The 20,440-nt window shown below is 56.7% G+C and overlaps 2 protein-coding genes across 13 annotated transcripts; one reads left to right on the top strand and one right to left on the bottom strand.

Moving 5' to 3' along the window:
- The first annotated feature begins 3,486 nt into the window (after positions 1 to 3,486).
- PKN3 (protein kinase N3) lies at positions 3,487 to 16,898 on the top strand. Of its 8 annotated transcripts, none has more exons than XM_027966349.2 (22): positions 3,487 to 3,566; positions 5,823 to 6,063; positions 6,268 to 6,413; positions 7,593 to 7,704; positions 7,778 to 7,893; positions 8,916 to 9,099; positions 10,781 to 10,927; positions 11,014 to 11,123; positions 11,234 to 11,377; positions 11,802 to 11,877; positions 11,954 to 12,122; positions 12,319 to 12,421; positions 12,531 to 12,598; positions 12,917 to 12,980; positions 13,111 to 13,202; positions 13,582 to 13,758; positions 15,018 to 15,080; positions 15,223 to 15,299; positions 15,729 to 15,871; positions 15,960 to 16,067; positions 16,202 to 16,282; positions 16,389 to 16,898. In XM_027966349.2, exons 1-22 carry the CDS (start codon positions 3,543 to 3,545, stop codon positions 16,599 to 16,601), a joined length of 2,658 nt encoding a protein of 885 aa, XP_027822150.2. In that variant the 5' UTR covers positions 3,487 to 3,542; the 3' UTR covers positions 16,602 to 16,898. The 8 variants fall into 8 exon arrangements, with proteins under 8 accessions (XP_027822150.2, XP_027822151.2, XP_027822148.2 ...); XM_027966350.2 differs by having other exon boundaries at positions 7,778 to 7,905; positions 16,202 to 16,238; XM_027966347.2 differs by having other exon boundaries at positions 7,778 to 7,905.
- Positions 16,832 to 20,343, bottom strand: ZDHHC12 (zinc finger DHHC-type palmitoyltransferase 12). Of its 5 annotated transcripts, XM_042245624.2 has the most exons (6): positions 20,212 to 20,343; positions 18,424 to 18,560; positions 17,994 to 18,071; positions 17,657 to 17,823; positions 17,593 to 17,617; positions 16,832 to 17,497 (listed from the first exon to the last, which is right to left on the bottom strand). In XM_042245624.2, exons 1-6 carry the CDS (start codon positions 20,309 to 20,311, stop codon positions 17,186 to 17,188), a joined length of 819 nt encoding a protein of 272 aa, XP_042101558.1. In that variant the 5' UTR covers positions 20,312 to 20,343; the 3' UTR covers positions 16,832 to 17,185. The 5 variants fall into 5 exon arrangements, with proteins under 5 accessions (XP_042101558.1, XP_004023548.2, XP_060267718.1 ...); XM_004023499.6 differs by lacking the exon at positions 17,593 to 17,617; XM_027966353.3 differs by lacking the exon at positions 17,593 to 17,617 and having other exon boundaries at positions 17,274 to 17,475.
- Positions 20,344 to 20,440: the final 97 nt, after the last annotated feature.

Below are 20,440 nucleotides of genomic sequence, written 5' to 3'. Positions count from 1 at the left end.
TGGTTCAGTAGGTATAGCATAGGTTCATACAACTACATGGAAAGGTATGTTTGGAAGTTCTGGACAAATGAACTTATTTGAAATGTCAGTTCCTGAGGGGATTCAGTCTTCAATTTTGAGGTCTCAACATTTGAAGGGCTTTTTGCTAGAGAAGAAAATAGTCACTTGAAACAATATTCATGAAGTAATAACTGGTTTATGTTTCACAAAGTGACAACTGTTTTTTGTATGCTGGTGCTGTTTCTGGGGGATATGCTCAAAAGATAGGACCCCTTAAAGGGAATTTCATCCCAATTATACTGAGACTACCCTTTAGATTCCCTTATTCCCAATGAATGAGTACTAGGCTGTGAGAAGGCAGAAGGGGCAGACTTAGTTTACTGGAAAAACTAAGGCTACAAAGTAGTCTGCATTGTTCCCAACCGCAAGAAGAGTTTTTGGGCAGGCCCTTGGGTATGTTTCTAAAACTACCAGGTGAGTGGCTTAAAGCTCCCTCGGTACCAGGACATCTAAAAAAAAAGGGAAGAGTGCCTGTTGTAGTTTCTCTGGGGCATCTACTTGCCAAGCTGTGCCATACTCTGCTTATGAGGAGAGCTGAGTAACTACGTGAATTGGGACATAGAGGACAGAAGCTTATGTGTTTTACATTTAAAAATTTCAGGGATTCTCTGCAGTCAAGGTGGTCTAACAGCCATAACAGGTACTTAGGATTTCAAGCAAGTGACTGAAATGCAGTTTGTAACCCTAACCTAAATGTCTTGGGCTGACAAATTTGCTTTAACATCTGGCCTGCTTCACAACTGTTAGCTGTTTGCAGGCTTTGGATGAATGTATAATTGTGTTTGTGAGTTAATTTAGTAATCTTTATCATTACTGTTTGATAACATCTGGTTTCATGGTTTCACTTGAGCTCATAAACAGATTTGGTTTTTCTGCCTTTTTTGTTAGATTTTGCTATAAACCATTTGTAGTTATTGCAAGAATGGAATTCTTTGGCGGGGGGGAATGAAGATGGTTCAGGATTTCTTGAAGATTGAGACAAACTCTTGAGGAGGTGAATAAATAACAAATTACTTCAGTTGTTTAAAGGACAACAGCTCATTTTGAAAAGTCTATCCCTCACCATAGCAAAAGTCTATTCCCTTTTATATGCATGGCTGTATTTAATGGAGATTTACCAGTTCTACTTTTAATGAATCTTGGGAAAGCAACTACAGTTTTGTGATGAGAAGAATAGGAAGTGGAGGGTGTGTGCCAACTTGATTAGTTAGAGACATTGCATACTCAGATACAAATCTAAGGGAGGCAAATCTAAATGTAGATGGAGTGATGTCTGTCATACCCAGAAGGAAAAAGAGATCCAGAGAGGGGTAGCTGTTCACTCATGGAGCGTGCTGGGACAGTTCTTTTCAAGTTGATGTTACACAACTTTATTAGTTCATTAGCCAGAGTTGGTTTGGGCTGTTCACTGTCTGGGTCTTAAAAATGTGAATTTCAGTTTTCCTAAGTATTAACGATTTTAGGAAAACCATCACCCATCAGACATCTACGTAAGATGCAGCGCTCTCTCCATACTTAGCCATCAGTTGAAGGCTGTAGGTTTGTCCAGCCTGGGGTTCTTTAGGAAAGGTGGATGCATTCTACTTTGGAACCTTTTTTTCCCTTAGTAGCCACAAAGCAATGAAACACTTGAACACAAACTAAAAATCATTGAGTTCTACATAATTCAGGTGCTGTCGTAACCTCTCAGTTATTTGTTAGCATCAACATTCAGCTAAGGGCACCTCAATAAACCCCACCTGAAAGAGTACCATGTGCCTTCTAGCTTACTAGGTGTTAAATATGTCTAGCCTTCAACAATTCTGGTTTGTATATATGTAAAAGTGTCACTTGTCTCTGATTATGAAGTCTTCATTTCCCCTTCTGAACCATGTTGCCTTTGCATATGTTGGTGTAATTTGATTGATTTCCCATTGCAGGACTATCCCAGGATTGCCCACATTATGCCACATTTCACTTTTCATTCACTGAAGGAATTGGTCAAAGAGGAACTGACATGGTTTCTGCTGTGAAAGCATTGGAGGGTACCTCTTCAAAGTCAGCAAATAAGCCACCTTCAATATTTGACTCTTATTCACTTCTGGCCCCGTGGAGGAGGCTCTTTCCAGTGAAGTCATGGCAAAAGGTGCTGGTGAGCATAGGATGACAGATTGGCTGAACAACCCTGTGTTACTCAGTCCCTCAGTCGTGTCCCACTCCCTGTGACCCCATGGACTGTAGCACTCCACGCTTCCCTGTCCTTCACTATCTCCTGGAGTTTGCTTAAATTGAGTCAGTAATGCTATCTAACCATTTTATCCTCTGCTGCCCTCCTTTCCTTTTGCCTTCAATCTTTCCCAGCATCAGGGTCTTTACCATTGAGTCAGCTCTTCCTGTCTGGTGGCCAAAGTATTGGAGCTACAACCCTAGTGTTGCTCAGTCTGGCTGTCTGGCTCTTTGTGACCCCATAGACTGTAGCCCGGCTTAGTGATTAAGCCGCTACCTCCTCCAGACTGTAGCCTATCAGGCTCCTCTGTCCATGGGGTTTTTCCAGGTAAGAATACTGGAGTGGGTTGCCATTCCCTTCTCCAGACAATCCTAGACTAGTGGGCAATAAAGAACCAGGGTCCCCTAGAAAGCCATTGCCCGAATACCTAGCTCAGCCTGTTTTCCTGAGATAGTTTTTGTTTTTGTTTTTTTCTCCTCAAGGTTTAAATATGTATTCTGTTTAGATGATTGCTTTGGAGCAAAGGCTGAATGAACCGCACTGGCTGAACCAGAGTTCCAGTCTAGTCAAATGATGGAGGGGGTGGGGAGGAGGTCCTGAGAGATTTTGGATTCATTCCTAATTTGGTATCATTTGGGTAAGGCTTTATTTTCCCACACATACATTTTTACAGTGTCTACAGACAGGGCCAAGACTTATTAGGGGGCGACAGGTATATTAGCCCATTTTACACCAATGACATGGGAGAGAAGGAGAGATTTCTTCAGGCGGGAGGGAGCCAGGTCGTAGCGGGGTTCCGAGGAAGAGGAGGCTGACCCGGCCCAGAGTGGACCGGCCACACAGGCCTTGCCCCGAGGCCGGCAGGCGGCGCTGTCCGCACCTGGGCCTGCCCCTCTGGCTGCAGCGACCCGGCGGCGACTGGAGAACCCCCGGCCCGGGAAATGTACCTTTCTGGCCTTGTATCCCGGGGCGGGGCCCAGTGTCGCCCGGGAGCGGGAACGTCGGCCTCAGATGAGGCGCCCTGGGTTCCAAATTCCGCTGGGACGTCGGATCCTGGGCCTCGGGGTCTGCAGTGGGGCTCGATCCCGCGCTGCCGAGGGGCGGCGCTGATTCCCGGCTCCCGCCAGGGCCAGCGGAGCTCGGGAGGGGGCGCCGGATCCCGCGTCTCCGGCGCGACTTCCCGGGAAGTTTCAAGTTGGAAAGCCCTGGCGGTGGGGGCCAGGGCTTCCGGAACCGGAGTGGTCGAGAGGAGGGGCCGAGCAGCGGGAGCGGCGCCATGGAGGAGGGGGCGCAGCGGCAGGTGAACGGCGCCCGGAAAGGACGGGCTGCGGGCGTGGGCCGGGGTGGGGGAGATTCGGGGGGGTGCCCGTTAACTGCCCCGGCTCCGGCCGTGCCCCCCAGACCCCTTCCCGTGTCCGTTCCCAGTCCCCTGCCCTGGGCCCCCTACACCTCCACAGAGCAGATCTGGGCCCTGGGGGGTTTGGGGTGGTGGTGTAAGTGGTTTCTGCCCCCCCGGAAATGTCCCCAAATCACCTCCCAGTGACTCAGAGCCTCCGTCGGGCCAGCCCATGAGCACATCTGAATCTGCATTCAGGGCCACCAAGGGTGGGCCCGAGAGTTTCCTTAAAATCTATTCTTCCAGGTAGGACTCTAAGGTCGATGAGCACCCGCTGGGACCTCAAAGGGGGCGGATGCAGGCACACGGGGACCACTTCTGGGGGAGAGGGGAAGAGAAGCATGTGATCAGCAGGCGGAGGACGCCGACCCGGCGTAGTTTGTGGGGTTCCTCCCGGAGCACACAGGCGGGGCTGGGGGGACCCCCAAGGGAGGGGCATAGTCCAGCGGCCCGGGCGGGAACCTCTGGGTGCGCGGAGGCTTGCAGCCCAAATGGCGAGGGGGCGGGGTTCCAGTAGTAGGTTCCCGTGGGCCCTGGAACTAAGGCTGTGTGTCTCGTTATTGGGGCCGGCGGAGTGGGGGTAGGGGGGAGGTGGCGAGGAGAAGTGCTAGCCCTCAGTAACGGGGATGGGGACGTCTGTGTACAAGATCGGGCCCCAGACGCCCAGCGGAAAAGGAGAGGTGTGTGCGCACTTGGCGGGATTCCAGCCCAGAGCCGGCAGGACCGCGGGCTCCGCTCGGCTCACGGGTGAAGTGTTCTCCAGAAGACTCCTTGAGTGCTCCCACCCCTTGGGCAACTCAGGACTGCGTCTGCCCCCTCTCTCCCTCCCTCTTCCTCCGGAGGTCCCTCGGCCTGTTCCCGCCGTGGCTTGTACACATTTTCCGATTTCCTGTTAATCTCCGCCCAGCAGCGGCAGCTGGGTGACTCAGGACCCCGGTGCCGGGCCCCCAGCTCCATGAGATCTTTGTTTGCTCAGGCCTTTGGCTCTGGCCCTCTGGCCTAGGGCCCTCAAAGGATTTCCTGAGGCCCGCCCCTGCCCTCTGACAGCCGGGCCAGCAGGCAAGAGGAGGCCTGGGGTGGGGGTCCTTGAGACTGGGGTGGCCACCCCTTCCACTGGGCACGGGAGATGGAGTGCGGAGAGGTAAGGTGAAAGATCTCAGAGAGTCCTTGGGGTGGGGGTGTCATGAGTTACCCTGGGCTGAAGTCAGCTTTGGCACTGGTTGGTTTGAAACGGCCTCTGGGAAAGAGGTTTCCTTTTCTTGCTCCCACTTGGGGTGAAGTGGTGAGAGAGCCTTCCACCTCCTCCCAAGAGCTGAGCTGTGCTGGGAGTGGGCCCCTGGAGACCTCCTCAGCCCCACTGGGCCTCTGCTTTGCCACCTGAGGGGTCAGGCCCTCAAGGGAACAGCCCTGACTTCTACTCAGGCTACGCACTGCCCTGTCTGTCTGACCTCGGGGGGTCCCTTCTCAGTGCTGAGCCCCCCCCCTTTTTTAAAGTTATTTTTAAAATGTTGGTTGTTCTGGGTCTTTGTTGTGGCACACGGGTTTTTCTCTTGTTGCGAGCTCTCTAGTCATGGCGTGCGGGCTTATTTGCCCTGCAGCATATGGGATCGCAGTTCTGCGACCAGGGATCGAACCTGAGTCACCTGCATTGGAAGGCGGATTCTTAACCTGGACTACCAGGGAAGTCCCCCGGGTCTCTTTTCTGGCCGTCAGACCTTAGTGTGGATCCTAGGCTTGAGAGCAGCCTGATTACGTGTGGCTGGCAGGGAAAGACTGGGGCCCAAGAGACAGTGCCTCTCCGTCGCTGTGTTGCGGCCTTGAGCAATTATGTCACCTCTCCGTGTCTCAGTTTCCTCATCTGTAAAATGGGGCTGCCCTCAGGTTCGACAGGTTCATGTCTGCACAGGTCTTAGAACACCCTATAAGTGTTAACAGTTTTTTTTTTCCTCTTCCTCTTCTCTCTGATGGCATAGGCTGGATAGATAGCCTTGGGGCATCCATCTGGCTTAGGGATACCCGCTCTGAGGTCAGAGAGGCACCCTGTGGGTCAGTCAGTCCTGGGTGCCATCCACACCTGCCTCTCTCCCCGCCCTCCTTCTGTGATGAGCAGAGGCTTTGGAGGTGGGGTCCCAGAAGCCTGATCCCTCTGCCTTCCCACAGCCTGGGGCAGGCCATCGGCCCCTGGAGGATGAGAAAGAGGTGATCCGCCGGGCCATCCAGAAGGAACTGAAGATCAAGGAGGGTGTGGAAAACCTGCGGCGGGTGGCCACAGACCGCCGCCACCTGGGCCATGTGCAGCAGCTGCTGCGGTCCTCCAACCGCCGCCTGGAGCAGCTGCATGGGGAGCTGCGGGAGCTTCACGCCCGAATCCTGCTGCCCGGGCCTGGGCTGGGCCCGGCTGGTGAGTGAGGAGCGTGAGGAGGCCCTCAGGACGGGAAGTGACAGGTTGACCCAGCTCCTTGATCTTGGCCCTGACCTACTCTCAGAGCTTCTCCTGAGAGAACCCCGCCCAAGAGGGTTGGAGAGGAGTGAGCAAGGCATTGAGGGAGGCGGGGCTGTCGGCTCTAGGGGAGGCATTCACGTGCCCAACACTCTGTGCACACAGAGCCTGCGGCCTCAGGACCTCGGCCACTGGTCGAGCAGGCAAGGGCCCGGCACCTGGAAGCTCTACAGAGGCAGCTGCAGGTGGAGCTGAAGGTCAAGCAGGGGGCTGAGAACATGACCCACACCTACGCCAGCGGCACTCCCAAGGTAAGGCCCCCTGGGGGGAAGAGATTGTGTTCTCAGATTATTCCAGAAGGTAGTGATCCAGCCCCTAATCTGATAGGGAAATACAGCCTAGCCATTGATCCTGTAAGGGAGACACTCTACCCTTAGTCTGATGGGGGGAGGCAGGCCCCAAATCTCATCTTGGCTCCAATCGCTTGTCTAACAAAGAAGGCAAAACACCAGGATGATGGGAAATCCCAGCCCAACCCCAAGTCTAGTAGGGAAGTCCCAGCTCCTGTCCCAACTCCCAGCATGATGTGGAAGCTCGCCCTGATCTCATAATGGAGGCTTGACCTGAGCCCTTCCTTATCTAGTCTGATGGGGGAGGCTCTGTTGCAGAGTAGGTCTAAAAAGGGAGGCTTGGAAGCTTCCTGGTTAAGACTTCGCTTCTAATGCAAATGGTGTGGGTTTGGTCCCTAGTCAGGGAACTAAGATGTTCACATGCCATGTGGCCTGGGTCCCTCAAAATAATAATAAATAAACAATTAAAAAAATAAAATATAAAGGATATCAAAAAGCAGAGACCTTACTTTGCCAGCAAAGGTCCATCTAGTCAAGGCTATGGTTTTTCCAGTAGTCAGGTATGGATGAGAGAGTTGGACTATAAAGAAAGCTGAACACTGAAGAATTGATGCTTTTGAACTGTGGTGTTGGAGAAGACTCTTGAGAGTCCCTTGGACTGCAAGGAGATCCAACCAGTCCATCTTAAAGGAAACCAAGCCTGAATATTCATTGGAAGGACTGATGCTGAAGCTGAAACTCCAATACAAAATTTGGCCACCTGATGTGAAGAACTGACTCATTGGAAAAGACTCTGATGCTGGGAAAGATTGACGGCGGGAGGAGAAGGGGACAACAGAGGATGAGATGGTTGGATGGCATCACCGATTCAATGGACAGGAGTTTGTGTAAACTCCGGGAGTTGGCGATGGACAGGGAGGCCTGGAGTGTTGCAGTCCATGGGGTCACAAAGAGTTGGACACGACTGAGCGACTGGACTGGGTGACTGAACCGAGCTGAACTGGCTGTAGTTATCTGGTCTACTGAGGGAGGCTTAGCTTCAACTCAGACTGATGGAGGAGGCTTGGTCCAGTCCCCAGTCTGACCAGGAAGGCTCTGGCCTAGTCCTGGCCTGATGAGGTATGTGTCGCAACCCTATAGGAGAGGAAGCTGCTGGCGGCCGCCCAGCAGATGCTCCAGGACAGCCAGCTGAAGGTGGCCCTGCTTCGAATGAAGATCAGTAGCCTGGAGGCCAGCGGGTCACCCGAGCCAGGTGAGGCCAGACCAAGGGGGCTGGGCAGGGCGGAGCAGGGCAGGGCCCTGAGGCTGACCCCTCCTCCTCCCAGGTCCTGAGCTGATGGTAGAGGAGCTACGGCACCGGCTACGCATCGAGGCTGCTGTGGCCGAGGGCGCCAAGAACGTGGTGAAGCTGCTCGGTAGCCGGCGAACACAGGACCGCAAGGTGCTGGCCGAGGTCAGACCGTGGGCCCCTCCCATTGCTTGTGTCTGACCGGTATCACCCTCTGTAGTGGCCGTGATAGTGCTCGCTGGGCCATGAGCAATGGCCGTGAGGAAACAGGAGGCACCTTATGTATATGTATATAATTTTCCTTCTTTTTTCTTTTTGGCTCTGCTGAGCCTTTGTTGCTGCTCGGGCTCTTCTGTAGTGGTGAGCAGGGGCTACTCTCTAGTTGTGGTTTGTAGACTTCTCACTGTGGTGGCTTCTCTTGTTGCAGCGCACAGGCTGCAGGGCACAGGGATTCAGGGCTCAGTAGTTGTGGCTGTCCGGCTCTGGAGCACAGGCTCTATAATTGTGCGTGGCTTAGTTGCCCCAGGGCATGTGGAATCTTCCCAGACCAGGGATCAAACCCATGTCTCCTGCACTGGCAGGCAGATTCTTTACCACTCAGCTGCCGGAGAAGCCCAGAAGACATTCTTGTCTAGATCAGGGGTCTCCAACTTCCAGGCCGCGGACCAGTACCTCCTGTCAGCTCAGTGGCAGCATTAGATCAGAAGTAAAGTGCACAAAAATGTTGTTTAGCTGCCGAGTCCTGTCCGACTCTTGGCGACCCCGTGGACTACAGCACGTCAGGCTACCCTATCCTTCACCATCTCCCGGAGCTCGCTCAAACTTATGTCCATCAAGTCAGTGATGCCGTCCAACCATCTTGTCCTCTGTCGTCCCCTTCTCCTCCTGCCCTCAATCTTTCCCAGCATCAGAGTCTTTTCTAATGATTTGGCTCTTCGCATCAGGTGGCCAAAGTATTGGAGCTTCAGCTTCACAAAAATGTAATGCACTTGAATTGTCCTGAAACCATCCCTCCCACCTCCAGTCCATGGAAAAATTGTCTTCCACAAAACCAGTCCCAGGTGTCAAAAAGATTGGGGACCACTAGTCTAGACCTCATCCAGGGTGCCTCTATGAGCCACTGCCCCCGCCGTTACCCCAGGGCCCTGTATCCCCTGCCCGTCTCCCTCCTGCAGGCTCAGGCCCAGCTCCAGGAGTCCTGCCAGAAACTGGACCTCCTGCGGCTGGCCTTGGAGCAGCTGCTGGAGAGACTGCCTCCTGCCCACCCTCTGCGCGGCAGAGTGGCCCGGGAGCTGAGGACTGCTGCGTCTGGGAACCCACAGGCTTCAGGGACACTCGTGAAGCCCACCGCCATGACAGGTACCTGGGGGCCCATCCTATTTCAGAGCTCTCCTTCCCTTCCAGGGAGGAGCCTGGAACTCTGGGGAAGAATTTTGGAAAAGATTTCCAATCCCGGCTTCACTATCCCTTAGCTGTTTGACCTTGGGCGACTGATACCCCCTCTCCAGACCTCAGTTTATCACTCTGTCAAATGGGGATGATAACAGCACCTACTTCATAGGACTGGTGTGACAATTCAGTGAGTTGTTGCATGTGAAGTGCTCGAGTTTTCACACCAACCCTATGAAATAGGTGATGTTATCACCCCATTTGACAGAGTGATAAACTGAGGTCTGGAGAGGGCGTGTCAGTCGCCCAAGGTCACACAGCTAAGGGATGGTGAAGCCGGGATTGAAAATCTTCTCCAAAATTCTTCCCCAGCGTGTTTCAATGAGGAACCTTGAGAGTGTTAGGCTGGACTTGCCAGTGTTAGGGAGCTCACAGCCCTGGAGACCTTCGTACCCAGTTCTGGGCAGTTTTCACTATTAGAAAGTTCTTCCTTATCCCAAGTGGATCTGACATTATGAAAGCCCTGAGCTTCCCACCTGGGACCCAGTGCCAACTAGAGGGCCCAGCCCCTGCCTGCACAGAGCTGGTACAGAATAGATAGATGATAGATGGATGATACACAATAAATAGATGATACACAATCATCCCATTGTGAGCAGAGCTGAAGGGGAAAAGTACAGGGACTGCATGGGCCCCCTCACCTGGCCTTGGGGAACCAAGGAATGCTTCCTGGAGGGGGAGGCATGTCCTTGAAGGGCTTATGGGAGTTGACCAAGTCAACAAGTTGGGAAAGGTGAGGGCAAGGTCTTGTTTGTTGTTCCCTCGCCAAGTCGTGTCTGAGTCTTTGCAACCGCATGGACTGCAGTGCGCCAGGCCTCCCTGTCCCTCACTATTTCCCGGAGTTTCTCCAAGTTCGTGGCTGTTGAATTGGTGATGCTATCCAACCATCTGTAGGGCTTGTTAAAAGGCCTAAAATTCAGGTACTTGAAGCCACCCATAAGCTGTCTTCCAGCTAAACACCCACATTCCTCCAGTCATTCTTTCTGGGATGACCCCATCCTGAGCACTGCCTCGTTTTATAAAGTCTATCGGAGTATAACCCTTCAGGCCCTGACTCCCAAAATGGGGCTCTTTGGCCCCATGTGTGATGGCTTCAAGAGCTGCTAGAGTCCTACTGCTTCCTCTGCCCTTGGAGGGACAAATCTCTACTGATCCTCAAAATGAACCCACTTGGTTGGCAAAACACAGTGGTACCCACGGCAGGAAGTGGGGCTGAGTTGGCACTCCTTCCCACTATATGGACGGGGAAGCAGGCCCTGGGAAGAGGTAGCTGGCCAGGCACCCTGCTCCTCTGGGGCTTTCGTCCCTGACATGGTGCTCCCTAGGTCCAGAGCCCTGGGCAGCATGCGGACTGAGATCTGAGTCTGACTTCTCTGCCTCTGTGTCCCTGCTTCTTCCCACATGTAGAGGGCTGGCAGGAGGGGGAGGACCAGTTGGTCGGCCCCCAGGGTGGCCCCCAGGTGGCTGCCGAGGCCTAAGGCGAGCAGGCTCTGGGTTTGCTACCTCCATGAGAAGGCAGCATTCCTGGGGTCCCAGCGACCCCTTGGAGGATGGTGTCCGATGATGGCTCCTCCACCACACTCCCCGACAGGGACGCTGCAGGTCCGCCTCCTGGGCTGTGAGCAGCTGCTGATAGCGGTGCCTGGACGTTCCCCCGCGGCCGCGCTGGCTGGGAGCCCCTCCCAAGGCTGGCTTCGGAGCAGAGCCAAGCAGCAGCGTGGTGGAGGCGAGCTAGCTAGTGAGTAGGGGCCCCGGGGAGCTGGGGAGCGTGAAGGTCCCCCCACCACTGCTGGCCTGCCCTGAGCCCCACCTCTGGCCTTGCAGGTGAGGTGCTGGCTGTGCTGAAGGTGGACAATCGCGTTGTGGGCCAGACAGGCTGGGGGCCTGTGGCCAAGCAGTCCTGGGACCAGACCTTTGTTATTGCCCTGGAGCGGGTGAGGCTGCCCTTGTGTGGACTGGGGTGATCGTGGGCAGCGGGGTGGAAAGCTGGATGGGTAGTAGCTGGTGCCAGGCTCCCCTAACTCAATTTGGCCTCCCTGTGTAGGCCCGGGAGCTGGAGATTGGGGTCCACTGGCGGGACTGGAGGCAGCTGTGCGGTGTGGCCTTCCTGAGGCTGGAGGACTTCCTGGACAATGCCTGTCACCAGCTGTCCCTCAGCCTGGTACCACAGGGACTGCTTTTCGCCCAGGTGCCTCCCGGCCCCTGCCCTCTGACCTCACGGGCCCTTGGCTCTGTTAGCTCGAGAGAGGCCTTGGAGACTGTGCCCCCCAACCAACCTACAGCTAGGAGTGGAAATTGAGGCCCTGAGGGAAGAGCTCTCCAGGGATGAAAGATTCCCAGCCGCTCTCTGAGGACTTCACAGGAGAGGAACGGCCTCTCCTTGTCCTGACCGCCCCACCGCATGCACGACCCTGGACAAGTCCCTTTTTCTCCAGGTCTCAGTTTCCCCCTGGTACCAGTGAGGATGCCGAATCCATTCTCTCTGAGTCCCTGTAGCTCTTGCATCTGTTGACAACGGGCTTAGGCTGGGATCCTGGAGGCCGAGGAGGTTCCCGGGACAGGTCGGCAGGTGGGAGGGGACTGGTCTTCAGCCCTGCCCCCTGCCTCCACAGGTGACCTTCTGTGACCCTGTCATTGAGAGGAGGCCCCGACTGCAGAGGCAGAAACGCATTTTCTCAAAACGCAGAGGTATGGAAGGCTGGCGAGCAGGGAGCAGGGCTGGGCCCCTCCGGAGACCTCGAGACTGAGCCTGCTTTTGCCCCAGGTCAGGACTTCCTGAGGGCTTCCCAGATGAACCTCAGCATGGCGGCTTGGGGGCGCCTGGTCATGAGCCTGCTGCCCCCCTGCAGCTCCCCAAGCACCATCAGCCCCCCGAAAACATGCTCCCAGACCCCAGCCACACCCCAGCGGGCCACCGATCCTGACTCGCCCAGGTGAGGGGCCTCGCTCACCCCAGGCTGCCTGCTTCTCTGCGGAGTCACCTCTCTCCAGACTCAGATGGTGCCTGCCCCATGGCTCACCCTTTGACCTGTCTTTCTGTCCCGCGTGGCTGTGTGTCTACCCCTGCCCTCCCTGCCCGCCACTGTTCCAGCTGTCTGTGCCCGGTATATGTCTGCTTCTACCCCACAGTAACTTCCCACCCAAGAAGACCCCCTTGCGAGAAGAGATCCAACCCCCACCCAAGCCCCCTCGCCTCTACCTGGCCCAGGAGCCAACCCCCGAAGAGATGCCGGTGAGGGGGCAGCAGGGCAGGATTGGTCACCCTGGGTGCTGCCCAGGTCGGGTGGCAGGGCTCGAGGGAAGGAAGCCCTGCTCTGCCTTGAGATCCTCTCCCCTCGCAGCGCACCAAACGCCCCCACATGGAGCCCAGGATTCGACGTGAGCTGCCTCTGCCAGCCCCGGCTACCAGGTACCCCAGCAGGCTCACCTCGGTGTTTGAGACATTTTATCCACTCATCTGGGTATTTGCATGTCAGATGTTCACATCTCACCCCAGGCTCCTTGGCTTGCTCTCAGGTTCTCACTCGCTGAACCCACATTATTGAGCTCAGCCTGCCTGCCAGACCCCAGGAAACTGCAGTCCTGGGAACCCTGCCCCACCCCGGGCTCTGCAGCTCCCCACTAGAGGGGGACCACCCAGGATTGAACACAGGGGGTTTGGAGTGACTCCTGGTGGAGGCCCAGCCCTTCGTTGTCCTGGGGGCTTCCTGTACCCTCTCTCTTGCAGGAAACCCCCCCGGCTTCAGGACTTCCGCTGCTTGGCCGTGCTGGGCCGAGGCCACTTTGGGAAGGTAAGGGGCTAAGGGAGTGGGCAGGCCCCAGAACATTTGCTAGAGGGCTCTGGGCTCTGGGGGGCAGTGGGCAGGAGAAGCAGACTCCTCTACTGCCCTCCTGGAGCCCAAACCTCTCTCTGGTCCCCAGGTCCTCTTGGTCCAGTTCAAGGGGACGGGGCAATACTATGCCGTCAAAGCACTGAAGAAGCAGGAGGTGCTGAGCCGGGACGAGATTGAGAGGTGTGTGTTGAGGCTGGGGGGCTCACTGGTGGCTCCAGAAGGCAGCTAAATGCTGCTGGGGCTTCGAAGAAGTGACCCTGTGGGGCCAGCCAGGCCTGGGCTCTTTAATTAGCAACTGCAGTTGTGAACTGTGTGCCCTTGGGCAGGTCTCCTCTCTGTGCACCTCAGGTTCCTCATCTGTGAAATGGGAACAGGGTGGGGGTACAAGTTCGAGACCTGTGCCAGCCCCGGGTACATATGAACCGTCACTCTACCTGCCTGGCAGTTTTAAGAGCCAGTGGCCCAGGGGAGTTGTGTGGGTGGCAGGGCACAGCCAGGGGAGGTCTTAGTTCCCTTTTGGGTTCCCTCTTTGCCTAAAACCCACGCCCTCCTCTTGCAGCCTGTACTGTGAGAAGCGAATCCTCGAGGCCGTGGGCTGCACAGGGCACCCGTTCCTGCTTCCCCTCCTCGCCTGCTTCCAGACCTCCAGCCACGCCTGCTTCGTGACCGAGTTTGCACCCGGCGGTGACCTCATGATGCAGATCCATGAGGACGTCTTCCCTGAGCCCCAGGCCCGGTGGGTCCCCCTCTCACCTCTTCCCACCAGCCTTCCCTGGGCCCCCTGTCCCTGGCGGCCCCTTCATCCTGCTTCCTCCAGGGTGCCCATCAGCCAAAGAGCACATGCAGTCAGGGAGGTCTGGGTTCACATCCCACTCTGGTGGGCAAGACATAACAATGCCATCTGTCAGTCCCTTACTGCTCACCAGTCCCTAGGCTCTGCAATTTTAAATGTTATGTCCACCAATGCACCAAGCCTATGAAGCAGTTATCATTATCCCCAATTCACCGCCATATACACTAAGGTCTGAGGTCACAAAGGCTGTGACGGTTTGATAACCAGGAAACATCCCAGCCTTGTAGGATTATTGTAAGAATCAAAGACATACTTATATGCCTTTGTGACCTCAGACCTTAGTGTATATGGCGGTGAATTGGGGATAATGATAACTGCTTCATAGGCTTGGTGCATTGGTGGACATAACATTTAAAATTGCAGAGCCTAGGGACTGGTGAGCAGTAAGGGACTGACAGATGGCATTGTTATGTCTTTCCCACCAGAGTGTGGACTCTGGAGCCCAGATTCACGTGTTAGCCCTACCACTAGCTCTGTGACCCAGGGTGCATTGTTTACCAGGAGTCTCAGATTCTTTTAAAAAAATAGTCATGATGAGGCTTCCCTGGGTGGTCTACTGCTTAAGAACCCACCTGTGAGTGCAGGGGACACAGGTTCGATTCCTGGTCCGGGAAGATCTCACATGTCTCAGAGCAACTATTGAGCCCAAGGGCTGCAACTACTGAACCCCACACACCTCGAGCCCATGCTCTGTAGCTAAACCTATGAAACAGTTATCATTACCCCCAGTTCACTGCAATGAGAAACCCATGCACCACAATGAAGAATAGCCCCTGTTCACCGCAACTAGAGGAAGTCCAGGCACAGCAACGAAGACCCAGCACAGTCAAAAAAATATACATAACACTTTTTTAAAATTAAAAAAAAATAGGCATGAGGGCACCAACGGAGGCTGCCAGGAGGATGCCAGGATGGGCATGTGGACACTTGGTGTCATTCCTGGCACAAGCTAAGGGCCTGGGAAGGGTAGGCTGTTATCAGGAGGAGCCCCACCCCTGTCCCATGAGGCTCCTCCCAGCCTCTCGCCCACATCTGACTCTGGCAGGGACATCAGGGGTCCCCAGGCCATGGCAGTCTTGGTGCCTTCCTGCCCTGCCCCCAACAGTCCTGGGCCTGAACTCCCCCCTGCACCAACCCTCCAGGTTCTATCTGGCCTGTGTGGTCCTGGGGCTGCAGTTCTTACACGAGCAGAAGATCATTTACAGGTAACTTGCCCCCGGGATTCTGGGGGAATAGGCAAGGGGGTCAGGGGCTGCCCTCCTCCTGGGCTGCTGTGAGGCGGGGCCGCTGTTCCCTGGGCCTCAGCGCTTCTCAGCTCCTTCGGGGTCTGTCCTGCCTTGCCCTCAGAGACCTTAAGTTGGATAATCTTCTCCTGGACGCCCAGGGTTTCCTGAAGATTGCGGACTTTGGGCTTTGTAAGGAAGGTGGGTGCCTCCCATTTAAGAGTTGTGTCCTTCCGCCTTGCTCGCTCCACCGAGGCCAGCAGGGTGGCGAGCAAGTGGCATCTTCCAGGAAATGTGCATCCCAGCTCTCCTTCCAGGGACCAGCTAGACGCATTGGCTTGTCCTTCCCTGCCCTAAAAACTTGGAAAGACCCCCTTGCCCTCGGCCGGAGGGAGAGCCTAGGCTGGGAGAGGGCACTGGGTTCTGCTTTCTGCATGGCTGACACACAGGCTTTGCTGAGACTCATCTATCAGGTGGCATAAAAACCGTTCCCACCTCCAAGGATGTTGGGGCAGGGCTCAGCATGAGGTTCCTTGCATGGGGTCCTAAGGGTTGGTAATTGATTCTTACAATCAGAGGTTCTTGTGGCTGCCACAGCACGCTGGCATCAGTGTGGGTGTTGGTTGGCAGGGATTGGCTTCGGGGACCGGACAAGCACCTTCTGCGGCACCCCAGAGTTCCTGGCCCCCGAGGTGCTGACTCAGGAGGCCTACACGCGGGCTGTGGACTGGTGGGGGCTGGGCGTGCTGCTCTATGAGATGCTGGTGGGCGAGGTGAGTGTTGGATGGGGAGAGCTGCTGGGGCCCCCAGGTCGGGTGGAGGTCGGGGGGCGGTGCTCCCTGCTGAGCCCCCTCCCCGCAGTGCCCATTTCCAGGGGACACCGAGGAGGAGGTGTTTGACTGCATCGTCAATGCGGAAGCCCCATACCCCCGCTTTCTGTCGGTGCAAGGCCTCGAGCTTATTCAGAAGGTAATTGCTGCAGGGTCCCAGGCTGGGCCAGAGGGCTACTCGTGGCTCTCCGGACTCCCTATCCGAGATGCTGGGGGCAGGCGGGCAGTGCTTGGGGCTGACTGCCCTGAATGAACCCCTGTCCTCTCCCCTAGCTCCTCCAGAAGTGCCCCGAGAAGCGCCTGGGGGCGGGCGAGCGAGATGCTGAGGAAATCAAGACCCAGCCTTTCTTCAGGGTGAGCGGCTGTGGCCACGGTGATCCCGGTGCCTGGTGCAGAGGGAGGGGTCGAGGGCCCATGGGGGCTGCTGTTCCCATCATCTGAGGTACGCCTTTGCCCCCAGACCACCGACTGGCAGGCTCTGCTCGCCCGCGCCGTCCAGCCTCCTTTTGTGCCCACCCTCTGCGGCCCCACAGACCTGCGCTACTTCGAGGGGGAGTTCACGGGGCTGCCGCCTGCCCTGACCCCACCCGACCCCCGCAGCCCCCTCACCGCCCGCCAGCAGGCTGCCTTCCGGGACTTCGACTTCGTGTCTGAGAGATTCCTGGAGCCCTGAGGCCTCCCGGCCTCTCCACCCCCTGCCCACTCCCCCACCCTGGATGGTTTGAGCCTCTGCTTTGCCCACTTGGGCACCCTGGGATTGATGGGCCCTTGGGGCTCGAGGTGGTGGACATGGGGCTGCTGTTGTGGGCACTGCTCAGTCATTGGGCAAGTGCTGCCCGCCCCCTTCTCCCAACCTCCTCTCCCCTGCCCGCTGTGAGACCTAGACCAGAAAGCATGGCGCAGTGAGGAATGATTGTTTTTTTTTTAATACTTGACTTGCTTTATGGTTCATTAAATTTATAAAACTGTGCACTGGACGCAGCCTGGCTTGGGGGTGGGATGGAGGTTCCCGAAGCCCAGGTCTCTATTTGTGCCTGAGCCTCCATCATGGGTCCTCTTCCTTTTCTTCTGCCTGGGGAGGGCAGAGCTGCCCACCGAAGCAGGGTACAGTCCCTCGGCTCCACTCTGAGCCCTGGAAGGAGTGGGCAGGAGTGAGGAGCCCCAGGCCCTTGGAGGGTCGACCCCTCTGGGTTCAGCCTCTCTGGTTTTCAGGCACAAGATGGTGGCCCCGGCTTCCAGCGACCCTAAACAACTTGGCTACTGCCTTCCTCCTCTTCGTCCTCGGCCCAGAGGGTCTCCCAGGACCCCGAGGGCCATCCACAGAAGAAGTGGGCCAGGTTGCGGGTCAGGCCACGGTCGAAGGGGTTGCCAGGGCGCTGGCGGAGGTAGGCGATGCGGTGGGAGGAGATGAACTCCCAGGTGGTGGTGTTGCTGGCCACCAGGTAGAGGTGCGAGGCCAGGAGCAGGCTGGCCACCAGGGAGAAGAGCGACAACAGCAGGAAGGTGGCGAACAGGAGCCCGCTGGAACGCAGCCAGAGCCCCCAGGGCTGGAAGAAGCGGAGGCCAGACCTGCAAGGGAAGGAGAGCGACAAGGACCCAGAGCTGTCTCTCCGACAAGGACAGGGTCGCCCGAGGGGACGGCAGTTTGGGAGAGGGTGCGAGGCCCCTGAAGAGGGAGCCTGGGGGGTGCTGGTCCTCCCCCACACCCAGGGCACCAGGGAAACCCACCATGCCAGGTACAGGGCCCACAGAAGCACCGCCAGTTGCAGCGCCAGGTAGGCTACGAAGAGAGGGTGGTTGCGCTCTCCCACACAGTTCTCCATCCAGGGGCAGTGGTGGTCGTAGCGGCGGACACAGCGGCGGCACTCACGGCAGTGCCGAGCCCGCAGGGGTTGCTGTGGGCACAGAGGGAGTTGGGCCTCAACACCAGCTCCCCTCTAGGCCCAGCAATGAGGGCGGGAGGTCAGGGCTGGCATCTGGGAGGGCTTCCTGGAGGAGGGGGAGGTGAGGCCGAGGAGTCTCGGCCTTGCCCGAGTCCTCCCACGGAGGTCCCTGAATCACTCACCAGCACCATGCAGTATCTGCAGCGCCGAAGGGGGATGGCCTGAGGAACCATGGCTGTCTGCTCTTCCTTGGCCTCCTCCTGAAAAACGGGGGACAGAGGGTGAGATGGGGGTCCCTTGGGAGGCAGATGAGATTTGTGGTTGTCTCCCTTGGGGGCCAGCTTAGCTCTGGGTGTGCACATTTGGGGGCCCATCCCATGCGTCATCGAGGTGGTAGAGTGGGGCAGGGTGCCCTGGACTGCAAGGTTGTGTGACTTTGGCCAGTTACTTCCCCTCTGGACCTTGGCAATTTTCTCATTGTAGGACAGGGCCCTAGGTCTGGCAAGATGATTCCCTGGGATTCCCTAGGAAAGCTCTCAGCTGTCTAGCATGAGACTCCCTGGAGTCTTGAGTTCCCTGTGGAGGGAGGAGGGCTTTGGGCCTCCTAGTTACCTGGGGCTGAGGCAGGACATTCACGTAGCCCGGGTCCATGAGTGACACGGTCAGGTAAAGCAGCAGGGAGCCCAGCACAAGCAGCAGGAAGGTGAGGGGCAGGAGCAGCTCCCCCTGCTCTTCCCACTGCCGAAGTGCTGGAGAGGCCAGAGGGGGAGAGTGAGGCCAGGACTGTGGAACTGGCGTGGTGGGGGAGGGTGCAACTGGAGGTGGGAAATGTGTCCCTGGCTGAACAAAGGCCTGGAAATGGGGTTTGATGAATGGTCGGGTGTGGCCACTACATAGGGTGTAGGAGGGAGAAGTTCAGGTTTGGGAGAGGAGGAAAAAAGCAATTAATCCACACTATCTCTGGAGGGCAGTAGGGAACCATGGAAGGTTACAGGGTCAGATATATTTCTGAACTGCTTCCCAGGTGGCGCTAACAATAAAGAACCCTCCTGCCAATGCAGGAGACATAAAAGACTCAAGTTCCATCCTTGGGTGGGGAAGATCCCCTGGAGGATGGAATGGCAATCCACTCCAGTATTCTTGCCTGGAGAATCCCATGGACAGAGGAGCCTGGTGGGTTACAGCCCATAGGGTTGCACAGTCAGACATGACTGAAGCGACTTAACATGCATGTTTCTGAAAGCCTTCTTAGTGCTAAAGTAAAGATGAATCAGAGGGGAGGCTATCCAGGACACAGAGAGGAGTGTGTCTGGGCAAGGGTAATGGCAGGGGGTTGGCCAGATTGGAGGTAAGGGGTGATGGGACCAGACTTGGCTGGATATGGGGGACAAGGAGGAGGACTCTGGCTCTGAGAAGGGAAGAGGCTGGCCAGGTCAGAGATGCACAAGAAACAGAGATAGAGAAGGGTGTGGCTGGCAGGTTGGAATGCTGTAGGGGAGCCCAGGCCACCTCCAGGGTCCAGCCCATGGAGGTGACTGAAGGTTTGGGGGAAGGGGGTGGAGGGCTGAGGAGGGAGAGGCAGAGACAGCCAGCCAGCCAGAGTGTGGACAACTCAGGTGCCCCTTGACTGTAAAAGGGAGTGGAGAAGAAAAGGAGGTTGCAGTGGGGGATTTCTTTCCGATGGGGAGACTGAGCAGGTTTTTAGGCTAAGGGGTGAAGCCAGTGGAGACTCAGGTCTTGGGAAGAAAGTGAGAATGCCCCTGGTCCAGGAGGTTAGGCTGCAGGGAGGAGGAAGGGGTGGGGCTTGTGGTGGTGGTAGTGAGGAAGGGCTAAAGCCTGTGCTGGAGGTGGCCTGTGGCAGGTAAAGAGGGGAAAGGATGGAAGTGGATGGGTGGAATGAATGAGCGCTCACAGGGATGAGAAAAGGAGGGACAGGCTGCTCCCCTATGCCGTGTCCTCTTGCCTGAAGGTGGGGGGACCGGACTTGGGGCAGCTAGGGCCACGCAGGGATGGGGTGGGAGGGATGCCATCCCTTCATCTAGCTGATCCTCGGAATCTTGGGAGTCAGTTCCTGGAAAGTGTCGGGCGGGTCCCAGGATCAGGGAAGATGGGGGCTCGAGCTGGTCGTCGGATCAGGTGGGCACCGGGTGGGTCCTGGGACAGACAAGGGTATCTGGCAGGGATCAGGAAGCTTCTGGGATTAATTAGGGCTCAACTGGGTATTAGGCGGAAAGCAGGTGGCTCTTGGAATGAGAGGTGGGGAGAGGGCCTCTGGCGCGGGCGGAGTCGGGGAAATCCCAGGATCTCCGGGGCGGTTCACCAAGGGACTCAGTGAGACCTAAACATCTGAGGAATCACGCGGGATCGGGTGGGTCCGGGGTCGAGAGGGTTCCGGCTCACCAGTATCATGCAGGAAGAGTACCAACGTGATCCCCCAGGTCAGCACAGTATGCCCAGTCCGCACCAGGACCCCAGGGGTGAGGAGCGCCCAGGGCGCCATCGCCTCGGCCCCGGGCCCCACCCGGAAGAAGCGCTCAGAGGGGCGGGCCCTCCGAGGAGCAGGGCTCGCGGCCACCCGGGGATTGGCGGATACGGGTTGTGGGCGTGGCCGGATTGGGCCAGGGAGGCC

The sequence above is a fragment of the Ovis aries genome, chromosome 3 (genome assembly GCF_016772045.2).
Source record: "Ovis aries strain OAR_USU_Benz2616 breed Rambouillet chromosome 3, ARS-UI_Ramb_v3.0, whole genome shotgun sequence".
Lineage (NCBI taxonomy): Eukaryota > Metazoa > Chordata > Mammalia > Artiodactyla > Bovidae > Ovis > Ovis aries.
This window is presented reverse-complemented; position numbering and strand designations above follow the sequence as displayed.

What these genes read in the sequence shown, in the direction of transcription:
- PKN3 (XM_042245609.2), top strand. Translation starts at nt 4,289, where the DNA reads ATGGGGACGTCTGTGTACAAGATCGGGCCCCAGACGCCCAGCGGAAAA. An exon ending in GCCTGGGCTGGGCCCGGCTG is followed by an intron (nt 6,064 to 6,267) that starts GTGAGTGAGGAG and finishes CTGTGCACACAG; the next exon opens with AGCCTGCGGCCTCAGGACCT. An exon ending in TGGTGGAGGCGAGCTAGCTA is followed by an intron (nt 10,928 to 11,013) that starts GTGAGTAGGGGC and finishes CTGGCCTTGCAG; the next exon opens with GTGAGGTGCTGGCTGTGCTG.
- ZDHHC12 (XM_060411735.1), bottom strand. Translation starts at nt 20,311, where the DNA reads ATGGCGCCCTGGGCGCTCCTCACCCCTGGGGTCCTGGTGCGGACTGGG. An exon ending in ATGTCCTGCCTCAGCCCCAG is followed by an intron (nt 18,072 to 18,423) that starts GTAACTAGGAGG and finishes CCCGTTTTTCAG; the next exon opens with GAGGAGGCCAAGGAAGAGCA. An exon ending in GCAGATACTGCATGGTGCTG is followed by an intron (nt 17,824 to 17,993) that starts GTGAGTGATTCA and finishes CTGTGCCCACAG; the next exon opens with CAACCCCTGCGGGCTCGGCA.